Source organism: Poecilia latipinna, unplaced genomic scaffold, assembly GCF_001443285.1.
Source record: "Poecilia latipinna isolate Pla-1442-1.1 unplaced genomic scaffold, P_latipinna-1.0 Scaffold119, whole genome shotgun sequence".
Lineage (NCBI taxonomy): Eukaryota > Metazoa > Chordata > Actinopteri > Cyprinodontiformes > Poeciliidae > Poecilia > Poecilia latipinna.
The window spans coordinates 389,850-405,432 of NW_015112735.1; the positions used below are offsets into that span (position 1 = coordinate 389,850).

Sequence of the window (15,583 nt, forward strand, 5' to 3'; positions counted from 1 at the left end):
ATGTTCATAGGGGTAGGCAGATCAGGCAAGTTAAAATTATACACACTAATTTTTGTATTATATGTTTTTGTTTTGTTTTTTTGTTAAAGAAGAAGAAGAATCACATTTTATGTTTTTACTTTAGATTACTTTTGTCAGCAAGTGTCCATGTCCTGGACAACTCCAACACTGAAGCTGGTTGCTCCCAGTTATCCATCTGCATTAAAGTTTGAATTGTTAATTTTTTTTTGTGGCTCTAACTGTTTTCTGTAAATCTGACTATGCATGCTGCTAGTTTATTATGAGAAGATGAAAACATTTTATTATAGTCTTGTCATGAGTTCTGTGAAAACTGGAGAAATAATTTGATAAAGGTGAATTTATTGGAACGAACTACCTCTTTCAACAAGGCACTGAATACATTTAAATAATCTGCAATATAATTAGGAGGCATTTTTTTTAGCAAGCTTTTGTCTTTCAGCTTGGGATTCTGTCTAAAATAACTTCCAAACTATCTTGGGAAAATTTAAACAACAGCTCATCTGTAAATACCAAAATACAACATAAGACTCTTTGTGCCACTTTTAAAAAGATCATTAAATTGCTCAACATCCTTGAAGTAAAAGTGGCTTCTTTTTAAACTAAAACAAATCCTGTGTTTTGTTTTCCTCGGAAATAATGTCAGATATGACTGCAGCACAAAAGTATAAGGATTTAATTCAGCCCAGTCAATAATATGTTTATTAGAACTTAAAAGGTGAAAATAACCAACAGAAAAGAAAGGTTACACACAGACGAATGAAATGAAGCGCAGAGTGGGAGTAATACTGACGGATCTCATTGTGAAAATCCATGTGATCTGAACACAGAATAAACGATTGCCTTATTGCACATGGTCTAAAAAGCGTCAAGTTCTGAAACCAAAACCCAGACTTCCCTACTGTGTTTCAAGAAATCATTTTCTTCAAGTGACAACCTCTTTTGCAGGAAAAGAAAGTCAAGACACGAACCGTGCAGATTTGAGTTCCAGCAGATGCCGATTTGCATCTAAGCAGTTTGAATAGTTCAGTTTCACAGATCAAAAATTAATCAAAAGAAATGCATCGAGGACATTTCTGACTCAAGGATGAAATATAGCAATGGAAAATTTCGGTTGTCAAACTTGTCCAGACCTTCCTCCAGCTGACACTAGACACTACAGCTGGACATTTAGTTTACATTTCTCAAGAGGCGAAATGTAAACAAAAACACCACCATACCGACACGGTGGTGGCAATATCATGATGTGGGGTTATTTTTCTTTAGCTGAAACTCGGACAGTTGTCTTATTTGAGCAGGAGTCCAGAATCCGCCGTCTTTCCTGTAGATCGGTGTCTTGACAAACGTTTTGATAACTTTTGCAAAGTATTAAGAAATGAAACGTACATGTTGTTGTAGCTTTGTTATTTTGGCACTCGCTTGTTTTTAAGCAGCTAACCTGTACATGTTAAACGTAAGGTCAAAGGTCGTCTTGGTCTCATCTTCTACATCACAGAAGCTGGCGTTTTAACAGCAAGTGAATAACTTTCAGATCCACCGCAGGTGAAATAATTTCTCTTCAGAAGCGTCGAGTATTCAGTAGTGTTTTCCAAAAGGCTGAGGCAACTTTAACGTTTGAATAATAATAATAATAATAATAAAAAAAGGCTCTGAATGGTCAGTTGTAAAAATCACTTTCTTATCCCATGAAGGCAGAGCTCAACCTGTCCAATCCTTCACATTTGTGATGCAACACGAGCATTTCTGTTACCAGAGTCACTGATTTACAACGAAAGGCAAACCTTTGGTCTCATGTGGCTTAGATTTCATCAACAAACAAACAAAAAAAAACTTTTTTCCACTAATTACAACAAAAGGAAGTTTGTTTTTTTTTTACTCTGATTTTAGTCAGCTGATGTTTTAAATGGGTGCATGTTTCTGCTGTGACACTTTCTTTTGACTCAATTCCTCATTTCTGCTTGTCCTACATATTTAGAATGTCAAAAAGGTTTGATAAGAAAAAATTAAAATGAAACAATGGCTGTTATGTTTATATGCCTGCAGGCAGAGTGGAAGAACAAAGGTCACGTCATAGACAGCTTCTCTAAACTTTAGAGCCACTATCGAGCTACAAGAAAGATATAAAATCTTGGAATTTTCAGTTTAAATAAATAAAACTCTTACAATGAGTATAATTAAAGAAGAGAAAGAAATAATTGGGATAAAACAAGACATCTTCGACGAGCAGCTAATAAAAATTCCCTCCCAAAAAATAATTTCTTTCATCTTTTTTAGTAAAAATGAAAATATATTTTTTTTCCACATTCTTTGCAATTGTCCATTTGTTTTTTAAAAAATGAAAGTAGCAACAAATCCTTTGAAATATATATACAGCTGTACAGTAGCTCTTCCAGTATAGCTCAACAATAGGTTTTACAAATGAAATTATGGAGGCAATAAAAAATAAAAAATAAAAAAAAACCTGCACATCATTTGACATAAAACAGTCTTTACAGATATGGATTAAAAAGAGTCTCAATAAACAATAAAATAAAATTTAAAAAAAAAAGATAGAAAGTCAGCGTTGGCTAATGGGAATCTTGAAGATTTGTCTTTTCTTCAATGGCCTGTTTCACTATTTCAGCCAACTTCAAGCGGTCAACTTTATCGGAAAAAGATCGCCCTGCAATAAAAACATTGGAGTTAAAGCCTTGATAACCACACAAATTATAGCTAAAATTGAGAAACATTTAATGGTTTTAATTGAGTAATTTGAAGAACTACAGGCAGCTCTGGTCCTTTTATTTCATCTATATCCTTTGGGGTTCAAAGCACAGAAGTAATAAGAAACATCTGATGGGGTTTGACTTAATTTAGACTTTATCACGAGTTAGTTATTTTTTTTTTTAAATTGTTGCCAGAGGGGTCTGAAAAGACGCTACGTTTAGCAAGAAAGTGGATAAGTTGATATTAGAATAAAAGGATGAGAGTCATATCTTTATCTTTGAGTTTATGGGGAATTTTTCTACAGCAGTCAGGCTATAAATCTGAAATCTGCAGCAACTTCTGACTGATGGATGGAAGGACGGACAATAAGAGGAAAGAATCAGCTGCTTGTCAGTCTCAAGATGGATATAATGTTTAGACAATCAAAGGCAGAATACATAAATATTTTTTCTAGTCTATATTTTTTTCTGCACTCAGTGCTACTTGATACCCTATTGGCTGACGCTTGCAAAGCAGCCAATCAAGGATCGGCATTCGTTTTGCTTGGTGTTAATTGGCTGTTCCCTCAAGAGTAGAAATAAGTAGACTGTATCACTTTAAAAATCTGTGCAAATAAGATAAATCTATTAAAAAAATACTTAATTATTAGACATGAGATAATTATATTCAGTTTTTTTATCAACAGATTAAAGAGGAAAGAGGAGTTGTAGGAATAAAGCTGAATACAGACCATCCCAGCTGAGACCCTGCAGGCCGTCTCTCAGCAGCTTACAGTCTCTGTTGAACCTCCAGGCTTCGTGCATCACCTCATTCAGCTTCTCATCCTCGTTTTCTCCTGGAACGTTTGACATAGAATCACATATAAACTGCAGCGTATCATTTTTACTCGTTTCATTTGTTTCAGGATGCGTTACCATCAGCACCCTTGAAAAGTCAGACACCAAAATGCAGAGATCTGAGTGCTTGGATGTGCAGAAACTCACCAGCCTGTGGGAGTATGCACTGTGCTATGACATCTCTCAGTTTTTCCAGCGCTACGTTCGAGTCTTCCCCTCCGTTCTCTGGGTCATGGATGAAGAAACTGTCTGTGGGTTTGGGGCTGAGAGATTAAGAACAGTCACCACAAAGAGAAAGTTTACAACATTCTCCATCCAGTCATGCAAAGTAAAACATAAAAGTGAACCCCATGTTTCAGCAGGCTGCCGTTAGCAGTAATAACTTGTTTTCTTCTGTGGGAAGTTTGAATCCAGAGAAATACTAACATAAAATATTTCAAATTTGTAGTCAAGATTGAAAACAGGAAGCTTACTTTAATGTCTAATTTGAAATATTCTGATTTACGACACAAGTGACAACTTGGTTATATTTGTAGTCAGACTTCCGGGACAATTGAACATTTAAGAACTGATAATTTTGCTATTTTGGAACTTATAGTGTATTCTTTGTTTATATATTGACTGTAGATTACAAAAAAAAAGTCTAAAATGAATTGCAAATACATTAAGTTAGAATAGTTAAATAGATTACATTACATATTACACTTCAGTTCTTACTAAGGCAAAAATGCATAACTCAACGTTTGATGGAACATTGAGTTATGCATGTTAGAGTCAAAGGGAGCTGGTGATGCATTCCTTTTCTCAGAGGAAGGAAAATGAAATTTTAAAGTCTTAGGTACAACAGAGTCGATTTCTTTTATTAATCACTTTTTTGCCTTAAGTGTGTATTCAGATTAAATGGGACGACCAAAAAGCAAACTTTGTGCAACGATTAAACTTAATGCAGTAAGTGAGTAAGTCTCTCCATCAGTAACACTCTAGCGATACGATTACAGAGGGAATCGTTTCAACCGTCACGGCCGTACCCCAGCAGTTTCCGCTTCCTGAGGATTGGGTTGTTGACAGAGTTCAGAGGCTTCAGGCTGACGTTCAGGTCCTGAATCCTCATGTTGGCGAGCTGCTCGGCGTGGGCCTGCTGGATTCCCGCGACCACGGCCTGCACAGAGAGAGATCAGAGCCACGATTAGAGCCGTCAGGTCTCAATCGAAGCGCTCTCCCTTGTGACGACAGAAAGCTGTGCCTGCCCGTTTCCCCAGCCATGTTTCGCTCTGCTGAAGGTGAGTTTAGAGACAAAGGTCGACGAAAGAGAGGAACTGTACTTTGCAAACCTGCTCATCAACTCCTCTGATGGCAACAGCATCATCATCACTTAAAAGACACTGAAAAACATTAATGGAGATCCCAGGTTTAGATCGAAGCGTAACCGTGCGTTACACTTTTCCTCTCCAATTGATTATATAAGGCAAACCTGCAAACTGATCTTCACACACTCTCCATTCAATCTGACTGAGTTTGAGCTGTCGCAAAAACCAGGGCATGACTGGAAATAAATGCATGCCACACTTTAAGGTTTTAACCGCATGAAGCCGTTATATGCCTTTTTGTCTTTCACACATTTTGAATATTCATTGATTATTATCTGTACAGCACCTTGCCACAGCTACTGTTGGTTTAAAGTGACTTATAAATCAAGTAGTAAAACAAAAATCCATCTATTGTTAGAACTGTCACAATAAGAGATTTTACGGGATGATAAATTGTCCCAGTAATTACTGTAATAAATAATAATATTGTTGATTTGAGATCATTTTTAAGTCGCCCTTTCCAAGACTAATAAACTTTTATTTTGTCAAGAACACTAGACACTCTAACTGGAAGATATTTTAAAGATCTAAAGTAAAATACAACAACCAAAAACAGTGAACAGAAATAAAAACACTCAGCTGAAATCTTAAATAAAACGATCATGAAGCTCTGCAAACAAAATTGATCTTCAAAAATTATTAATCTTCAGAAAGGAAATCGTCAAGCTCATTTTAATGTATATTACAATAAATTCATTAATTGCTTATAGCGACAGGCTCATGTATCATTTTTCTTTAATTTCAAAATCCTGCACAAATACATAATGTGCAGTTTGGGGTTGTAGACTGGGCTGCATGAACATTTCAGCAAGGCACTCCACCAACTAAAACAGTGATGCTGCATTGCCCGAAACGTTCCGGCCACTGCAGCTTCTAACTCGCCTTGTCCATCATCATCTGTGCAGACGGCAAGACGTTGTCCAGCGCCTCGGTGCAGTTCAGCCAGGGGTGAGCCAGGACTCCCTCAATAGTTAGCCTCTCCTCTGGCTTTACCTTCAGTAGCCTGCACACACAAAGCAGAGAGAAGAGGTGAAAATGAGTGAAAAAGCAGACAAATGGGCAAATATAGTCATTCTGGAAAAGTCAGCATGAGGAAGAAGAGGTTGGACTTTTTCTGTTTTTTTTTTATTATTATTATATATATATATAATACCCCGCCTCTCGCCCGGAACGTTAGCTGGAGATAGGCACCAGCAACCCTCCCGACCCCACTGAGGGACAAGGGTGTTCAGAAAATGGATGGATGGATGGATATATATAATATATATAAAAGTCTTACTTGCGTACAATGTCCTTGGCCATCTCAGAGATCTGGCTCCACTCGTCTTCTGGGAAATCAAAGCTGCCCGTCATAATCTTCTTCCTCATGTCCTTAGGGATGGTGCGGCTGTGGTGCTTTGAGTAGAACGGAGGATAGCCGCACAGCATTATGTAGATGATCACACCCAGCGACCACAAGTCACAGCTCTGCAGAAACAGACAATAAGTTTTTCTTTCAGTGTGCACTGGCAACAATAAATGTACAAAAAAATAAAACCAGAGATCTCTGCACAGCTCTTCAACAGGAGATATAAGTCCGTATTTATATTATGTATTAGTTTAGTTTTTTTTTATACCATCTATAACAGTGTTTCTCAACCCTGATCCTCACCGCCCCCCTGTCCTGCATGTTTTAGGTATTTCCCTTCTGCTACACACCTGAATTGTATCTCTGGGTGATTAACATGCTTCTGCAGCACTTGATGGTCATGCAATAATTTGAATCAGCTGGTCTGGAGTAGAGGCACATCTAAAACATGCAGAGCAGGGGGTCGCTGAGAACCAGGGTTGAGAAACACTGATCTATAACTAGTAGCTTGTTTTATAGATGCAATAATTTAAGACAGATTTTGATCCTGAATGTAAAGAAGGTTTACTCTGCAAAAGCAGCATCCAAAAATGACTGAGTTTTTCTTGCAAATATTTCTAAGTTTATTTTCCCATCAAAACCTAAACACTGATTGGATTTACACTGCATGCTTTTAGTCTATACTCAGCTGAAGTGAGTCTCACCTTGTTATATGTGTAAGGAGTTGGTGAGGTAGGTATAATTCCAGACTTTTCCTTCTGGTGTCTTCTTTGAGCCTCAAGTACCTGAACAGAAAATCAGTTATGCATCTATCAATTATTTAAACTAAAAAACTGAAATAATTTTTTTGCCCGTTTTGTACCTGAGGTGCTACGTAGTAAGGAGTAAACTGAGGGGTCGTCAAGTCTCCTTGATCGATTTTGGCAAAGCCAAAGTCACACAACTTCACAGGTGCGTCCTGCAGGGCAGAAAAGGAAAGAAAAAGTTCTTATACAATACGTCTCAAATGCTTTAATATTAATAAATCAATCAATAAATCAATCACAAATTGATTGCAGAAAGTGGAGAGGAATAATAAAAATAAATTCCTTCAACTTTGACAATTATACAGCTTTCAGTTTCTGAACTTGTGTGCTCCACAAAAAGTTCACTAAACGATTTCCATGTCGAGAGGGATAAAGGAATGGATGGAAAGATACACAGATTGACTCAAATATGGATGGATAATAGTTTTACACAATGGAAAATTTAACATTATGTGAAAACAGAAGTGGCCGACAGGAGCAAATGTGCAAAAAAAACAGCAAAATGTGCTGTTTTTTGCACATTTTCCATCTGTTGGTCACAGTCTTCCATCCATTCTTCTTCCCAATCACCACCCAATCTAAACTCTTTTTCTTCTTTTTTTTTCCTGAATTATTCCAAACTTTTCCATCCAGTGTAGAAACCTTGGACATTTCCAAACAGCTTCGATGTGAATGCAGCTTACCAGAGAGTTATCTTTGAAGAGTAGGTTCTCTGGCTTCAGGTCACGATGTGCAATATTCAGGGAGTGACAATGAGCCAATGCTTGGCTGATCTACAGTGGGACGACACACAATCCACACACAGACGCACACAGACACACACACATGCTCCAATTAGTGAGTTGAGCAATCGTGGTGTTGAATATCAGGACTTCACTAACCTGTTTGGTGACCTGACTGGCCATCTTTTCAGTAAAGTGCTTGTGCTGACTGATTCTGTGGAAGAGCTCGCCACCCTCCATCATCTCCATAACAATCAGGAGTCTTGCTCTTTCACAAAAAAGGGATTTATTTGGAAGATTATGTCAGGATAAAATAGATATGTAAAAATGTGTACAGGTTAAGAAAGAGGTGTCCAACGTGCGGCCTGGGGGCCATTTGCCGCCTTTGGATGTACTTTAGGAATGGTTTAAATCCAGCAAATGGAGCTGATGTAGATCAACTTTCTTTGTATGAACTTTTCAACAACAAATTTACATCTTCAATAGAAGATTTTAGGCACAAAACAAGTGTTTCTTTAATTAGACATGTTTTGTATTATTATTTTAATATAGGAGCCACAAATTTCCAGTGACTTTTTACTCAAAAAAAAAACTTAGTCACACTCAGTAATTAAATTTAGATAAACACAGTTAAGAGTTTTGAAAGAGTTCTCATTTTTGTTGCTGGGAATAAACTAAAATTGATTTCTTCACCAACAAGTTAGGAAACTAAAGTCTTTCCTGACCTTTTTTAATTCAAATACATGTTAATTTGTTGCTTATGAGGCAAAAAGAAAATAATTCACTATATGGTTATTTATAGAATTAGCATTTCTTACTGAAAACCTGGTAATTTTGGCCCACAGTACAAAAAGTTTGGACAGCCTGGGCTAAGCCATTATTACCTTGGACTGGACTCATGAGGGAACTGGACGGTGTTGGCGTACACCTCCAGAATTTGCACGATGTTCGGGTGCTTGGCACACATCATGTGAAGACGCACCTGCATAGAAGATAAATAATCTTACATCGAGAAGATGTTAAAAGAGCCAGAAATGGCTGTAAGTGTGTCACAGTCTGCATCTTCCTGTCAGCCAGCTTTCACGGTTCATCAGCGGGAGTCTGTGAAGCAAATCTCTTTTTTCAAGCTGCTTGATCAAAACAGTTTGCAGCTAAATGACATGATAGGGCTGTCAGACACACTGTGCGCTGCAGGAAGACGATGTTGGGGACAAAGACATTCTTCTAAACAGACCGAGGCTGAGAAGAGTGAATGGCAGGGAAAAGAAAAACAGGAATTAATCAAGACTGATAACAGGCGGAACAAAGCATACTGATACAGCCAGAGGCGACAAACAACAGGGATTAATCAGACCAATGACAGAGTCCCAACCTCATTTCTGGCCTTGGGGCGATCGATGAGGATTTTCAGGGCCAGGCGTTCCTGACTCGACTTCTTCACACACACCCTGAAAAGGAGGGAGAACAGAAGAGTCAACAAACAGGTTACGCAACATAACCCACACGGCAAAAAACACAAAATCTTAACAAATTATAGTTTCACTGGTAGAATATTTTATTATAGTTTCACTGGTAGAATATTTTATTCATAATATGGGGAAAATCTGTTGTAGTCAGTGGAACTAGTACTTTTTTACCAATATTACAGCGTTATTGACTTTAAACAAGCTCTGATATCCTGTTGAAATTTTAGTTTAATCTTATTTCAAGTGTACTAAGATATTTTCAGTAGAAATTAAACCAAAAATATTCTCAATTTTGCGTTTTTTCAGTGCAAACGTTTAGTAACCACATGGTTTATGTACAGAATTAATGCAGACGTTTCTGTACCTTAGTTAAATATCACCATATTGACTTTAAATCAGTGATGTGAAAAAGCATTCGACCCCTTACAGCATCTTCTGTTTATATTTTTGTCACTAAGATGTTTCAAATCAAATTTTAACAAATAAAAAGGATTAAAACTAAAGTAAAAAAGTAAAACTTGGTTGCAGAAATCAGCGTGAATGGCCTGTTTAAGGTTACGTCATTGCATTTCAATCATCTTTAACTCTTGACTTTGACTAGGCCACTTGCTTGTTCTCTTAATTTTCTGAGCCTTACAGAGGTGGATTTGCTGAAGTGCTTTGGATAATTATTCTGCTGCATAACCAAAGTTTTCTTGAGCTTAAGGAACAAACCGATAGCCAGACAATCTCACTTGGGATTTTCCGGTAAATCCAGAATTCATTTTCGCCTCAATTACAGAAATTATCCAGTTCCTGAAGAAGAGGAGCAGCCAGAGACCGTCAACACTGTTTGACTGTTTTGGTTTGTTGCTGAAATTCTGCTGATGTAGATCAACTTTCTTTCTTTTTGGAGATCTTTTAGCCTACTTCATGCTGCCAGGCAGATCCCATTTCTTGATTCTGCAAGCAGGGAATAATCAGTGTTTGTAGTGAGACTGAACTCTGCCCTCCAAACTGTGAGTAATCACGTTTAGGGTGGATGCATAACTGGGGGATAATCTTGTAATTCCTGTTGGACTCAAAACTGCTTTCTCCAGTCGTGAAAACATTTTTTTCTCCTTTATGTTTCGTAGTCTTTGTAAGTAAAAAAAAAAAGTGAATAGATTCAGAATCAGATTCAGTCAAAACTGTAACAGGCAGATGAAACTAAAAGAAAACTGGAGATGAGTGTCAGCAATGAAAAGCCTCATTGGTGCATCTTCACTTTTTTTCCATTCAAAAACAACTTTTGTCTGTAAATATGTTATACCAAGAAATTCTCAAGAGGTATAGTTCTTCTTAGCTTCACCTGGTTCAAATTATTTAAAATAATGTTCTATTAAGCACCTTTTTCTATCCAATTATTAATCTATTAGTAAAAAAAATAGTCAGCCCTACACTGTATTGATGTTAGAGAAGACTGAGCTTTTCACATGTTGATGTTGGAAGTATTTGTTTCAGTGTAAAGCTTATAGATTTATATGGAAGACACATTTATCTGTGGCTGTTTTTCACACATCTTGTAAACAAACTCACTTTGTTTACAAGATTCACGGCAACCTCTGACCCTTGAACCCAGACTGCCCTATTAAAGAATTACCACAGGTGACATTCTGCTTTGCTTTGGCCGAAGGCCGTTCCTCTGAAGGCAGAAGTAGCCCACCTAATGAGTCACAGAGTTACACATTGGAGGGCTGTTGAGATTCAGGGCGGCGGGGGATTAAAGCAAAGCAAAAGTCATCAATGAATATCAGAACAAAGCACTGAGTCAGAAAACACACGACCGGATGACTGAGAGCGGCCCAAGAAAAGAAACCATGCAGGCTGAATCATAGCGGGTTTTTAGTCAGACACGATGAGGCGATTTCTCAGTTTTCTCATCACTTTATGCTAAAATGATACGCTTGTGAAATAACAGCTTGTCGTCTTTTGGTCTGAATCTGCGATAGCTTCGAAACGCAGAATGAACAGGAGTCAGAGCAAGATTTATGACTCATATCCTTCACATCTACATGGAAGCAAATGAAAAGCTTCGAAACAGCACACATAAAGACAATGACTGATTCAGTCTTTATCCTTTAAACGCTTCTAAAAGCACAGGGCGGTAATCACAGAAGAAGATAAGTGTAGCTCAGAGCGTGTGGGTTAATACGTACAAACATGTTTATTTGCGCAGTAAGAATTTCGACTACACGGTTACGTATTGAAGCAGGTAAAAGTTTAGCTTTGGATTGAAGCCCAGTAACCTTTAGGATGTGACACTGTTGTACCAAACACAGCAGGACTTAGACAACGCAGACAGCGAGAGGAGAAGACGACATACGGGGCACAAACAAACCCTGGTTTCATAAACCCCTCGAATCTTCCTTGCCCTTTTTGTTTAATAATTTTCATTTTTCCTGCGCAAGGAAAAATAAAATGCAAACATCTTTAATGTGTGGGAAGTATTTTTTGGCAGCAGAGATTGTTTGTCCAGGAATCACAACAGTTTTTTTCCACAGTAACTGCAGAGTCTGCAGTGTGAAGCAACATGTAACTCTTAACTCTCACCACAGCACGAGAGTTTTGATTAATCGGTTATTAAATGCAGTCGGTTCAAACTGATGATCAGCAGCAACAAAGATTAATTAATCTGACTCTATATAAGTAATTTAATCCCCAGTTATCTTTATAGACTCCTCATTAGATGAATAAAATGGCAGAGAAATGCTCACCTGACAGGTCCGCTGATTCCAGCTCCCAGCTTCTGTGTCCAGTTTATGATGTATTCATCCAAGATGGACGCCTCCTGTTTGAAAAGCAAACCAGGATGTCAATCGTAATCCATTATTCAGCAACAGCATTGCAATTACAAGCTGCAGTGCAAAAACTCTCCTTATAGCATTATAAATGAATAAATAAATTTACTATGAGAGGTCTTCTGTAACCTTGTGAGACTGACTGAAGCAATGAATAAATGTTTACTGATGATTTCCAAACTGATTACTATTTGTTTGTGTTTCTCAAACACATAAACAGTCAAAAATATTATTTGATTGACTCTACTGAGTTTGATAAACTCAGATAAAGGTAAGATACAAATCCTGTTTGTTGTTGGACAGAAAAGCACCATCGCTATCATATTTTCTGGTTGTTAACTGTTATTGTTGATGAAAAAATAATCAAGTTTACACAAATTAACTTGTATGTGTTTAGTCCTTCAATGAATGAGTCTCAGCAGAAATCAAGACCAGCAGGCCGTGATTTGAAACTAAATTGGAAATCTGTACCAGCTTGTAAAAGCCTGATCTGCTCAGCTGTAAATTTTAGTTTCTGTTAGTCGTTTCATAGTAGATTTTTAAAATTCAGTTGACAGATTACAAGTGGTATAAATGATTGACAGCCCTAATCAGAGCTCTGTTCATTTCTCCTCTGCAGCCCTACGTTGTGTCATAGTTAAATTTACTTTATCATTCGTCTAGTGTTATCCTAAACACAAATTATTTCCAGACAATGACAACTTGGCTGCCAAAAACAAACACATCACAAAGATTAGACTCTGCTGCCAACACAGAGGATTAGGGAGGTGCTCTGAAGGAACGACTGAAATTGAGAGGATAATCTGAGTTTGGACTTAAATTCTATGCAAATATTTTTTTTTAAAAACAATCCCATTAAATGATTAGTTGTTTCATCTTCCTGTCAATATGTTAATCTTAGCAACTGGAACTCATTTTTACTGCCTTTGCAATATGAATGCCCTTTGAAGTCAGTTTTTCATGGAAACGGGCTGATTTTCAGCTTTCTCGGATGTTTTAAGATCAAAAATACAAACTTTTTTCTTTACCCTTATCAGCTACCAGGTCAGGTCCTCTGGATGCCGGTAGCGAACCAAGTTAACTATTTTCTGCATCTGTGAGGTTTTAAAATTAAGTGAAAGGAATATTTAAAATATCTGAATAGAAACTGTATTTTCTACCATATGTTTAGTTTATGTATGCAAGAGAGTCTTACAGAGCAAGATTTAAAGCAGATAACAAGAAGGCTGAACGTATCACAGGAGCAATGCTCCATTTTATCAGTCAGCCTGTTCCTGCTAGGGAACATGATGGATTTGGAAAAGTTGGTGGCCTTAAAAATTAAATAGCTTGCTTTTATGTGCATCTTTGTGTTTCCATTGGCCGGTCACATTTGTGTGTGAATTTCTTAACTTTGGTAGGTTTTGGTAGGCCACTGTTTTAGATTAAATCTATTTGTGGATATTAGCTCTCTTGTTGTGTTTAGTTTTTCCAGATTGATACATGCCACTGACTTTGCTTTACATCTGATTTTGAATTTCTATCAATCAGGGCATGATTTTTAAAAGATATTTTTGCCTATGTTTTGTTGTCAGAAAATCCTACAGGTCTGGCCTGGTATGATAAATGACATTAAACTCAGCTTTCCAAAAGATTTCATTAATTCATAACTAAACAGCAACTCACCATTTGAAAACAGTCTTCTGTATTTACAATTGTTTTCTTGTCTGGTTTTATTAGTAGTTTATTAACCTTATGTGTCAAAAAAGCAATAATAGAACAAATCTGTAACAGGATAAATAGTTATTTAGTCCCTGGCCAAATTAGTATCTCAAAGCTCTAGTACTCTGTAGATAAGAACCACCACAAAAACAAAGGTGAACCAGAAAATGATCTATTTTTCCACTATTTCTCCTAAAAAGCATTTTTGACTTTTACTGCTGGATCAGATACTAGTGTCCAACTCTACAGCAGATGTTGATCATGTACTAAACTTTTTTATTATTATTATTATTTCTAAAAGCAACACTGAGATGTATCTGCTATCAAATGCTCTATCAATGCAGCATTATTTCGGTAATTTTAAACCAAATGTTTATAATGAAAATATGTAGAGATTAGTATCTGATAAGACACCAGCTGTCACTAATCAGCACTTCCTTACCTTAATGAACTTTTCTGCATTGTTGTCCTCCGTCATGGTGCGCAGCTCCTGGAAGTCTACGAAAGTTGGAAATAAGTCGCTTACTCTGATCCCTTCGCAAAGTTTCGGTCTCCCTGGGCAGAACCGGGGCTCGTTATATCACCACTAATGACAATATAAGCCCATCACAGCAAAATGTCACCCGGCCACCGATCAGCCGTAGCCGAGTGTGGTCCGCCGGGAGACCTGAAGCCCAGCACGTCAGATCAGGCCAGCTCGGCTCACAGCCTCGGGGTCCGACTCGCTCTTCCTCTTGTCCTGAACCCGCTGTGGTGACCATGTAGAGCGTCAAACTCCGAGCAAGGTCACCAGAAAAAGAAAGCCGAAGACGGGAGTCAAACGTGGACCAAAGCCGAGCAGCTTCGGTGGCGCAGTGAGCGATATTTTTAGCCCCCGAATACTGACTCGGTCACTGTTAGCTCTGAAGCTAACAACACAGCCGTCTGCTTGCCGATTTTACAGTTTGTCCAGTTGATTATAAAAAAGCAGACATGGGGACAGGTCTTAATAAAGAGAGATATTTTTAAAATGACTATTATACAGGAACACCTGGGGGGCTGATACGACACAGCGAGCACAGCGCGTTCCCAACGGCTTGTGGCAAAGAAATAAGTTAGTTTTCTAGCCCTGCTTTAAGACAGAAATGTTATCATTCTTCATCAGAACAGTACATGGACACTGGAAGATACTACGGCCTAATATGTTCGGTGAAGCAGGTCAACCGGTTCTTTTTTCCAGCGGAGGTCCAGACCATCTCTGGACTATTTGGTTAATTCCATAACCCCAGACGGCACTCAATAGGAGTCCACACAGAACGCCTGAGGAAAATTAATACCAACTGTGCTGGTTGTTGTCTGAAATTGAAACAACATATATCCTCAGTCTGTAAGTCGATAATTTTTTCTGTGTCACATAAATTTATCGTATTATATGTATTTATTTATAGAATAACTTCACTGGTTGTTTTTTGGCATGTGCGAGGGTTCCTTCATAAAGACCCAAATTTCAGTGCGCATTCAAGTTTACATTCAAGGGTTAATTAAATGTTTATTGCAGTCTGAACTCAAGTCTATTTATTTATTTGTTTAACAGTCAGTCACAACAACAATGTTGTTTTAAATCCTAGAATTTGAAATAGTAAAAATTGATGAGTTACCAAAATATGAGTAGCCAGTACTACAGTACCCTATCAAGAAATTACTCAAGTAAATAAAGTATTCTAAAAGAGCTAGTACTGAGTAACTGATCATAATATCTAATTTAATATTTATAAATTATATATAAATACCCTGCTCTGGTAATTTATATGTGTA

General features: G+C 37.5%; 1 protein-coding gene across 4 annotated transcripts; it reads right to left on the bottom strand.

The window, feature by feature from the left end:
- Window positions 1-92: 92 nt before the first annotated feature.
- mapkapk5 (MAPK activated protein kinase 5) lies at window positions 93-15,114 on the bottom strand. 4 transcript variants are annotated; one of them, XM_015028300.1, is made up of 15 exons: window positions 14,232-15,114; window positions 12,005-12,078; window positions 9,176-9,251; window positions 8,688-8,785; window positions 7,963-8,071; window positions 7,765-7,854; window positions 7,138-7,233; window positions 6,980-7,060; window positions 6,207-6,394; window positions 5,810-5,930; window positions 4,892-4,942; window positions 4,589-4,722; window positions 3,708-3,823; window positions 3,455-3,559; window positions 93-2,680 (listed from the first exon to the last, which is right to left on the bottom strand). In XM_015028300.1, the coding sequence occupies exons 1-15, from the start codon at window positions 14,265-14,267 to the stop codon at window positions 2,586-2,588; spliced, it is 1,470 nt and encodes a 489-aa protein (XP_014883786.1). In that variant the 5' UTR covers window positions 14,268-15,114; the 3' UTR covers window positions 93-2,585. The 4 variants fall into 4 exon arrangements, with proteins under 4 accessions (XP_014883786.1, XP_014883785.1, XP_014883787.1 ...); XM_015028299.1 differs by having other exon boundaries at window positions 4,589-4,719; window positions 4,883-4,942; XM_015028301.1 differs by having other exon boundaries at window positions 4,589-4,719; window positions 14,232-15,113.
- Window positions 15,115-15,583: the final 469 nt, after the last annotated feature.

Coding starts and splice junctions, on each gene's coding strand:
- mapkapk5 (XM_015028299.1), bottom strand. CDS start 14,267: ATGACGGAGGACAACAATGCAGAAAAGTTCATTAAG. Junction 12,079..14,231: donor ATGCAGAAAAGTTCATTAAG/GTAAGGAAGTGC, acceptor CTTTTCAAACAG/GAGGCGTCCATCTTGGATGA. Junction 9,252..12,004: donor GGAATCAGCGGACCTGTCAG/GTGAGCATTTCT, acceptor CCTCCTTTTCAG/GGTGTGTGTGAAGAAGTCGA.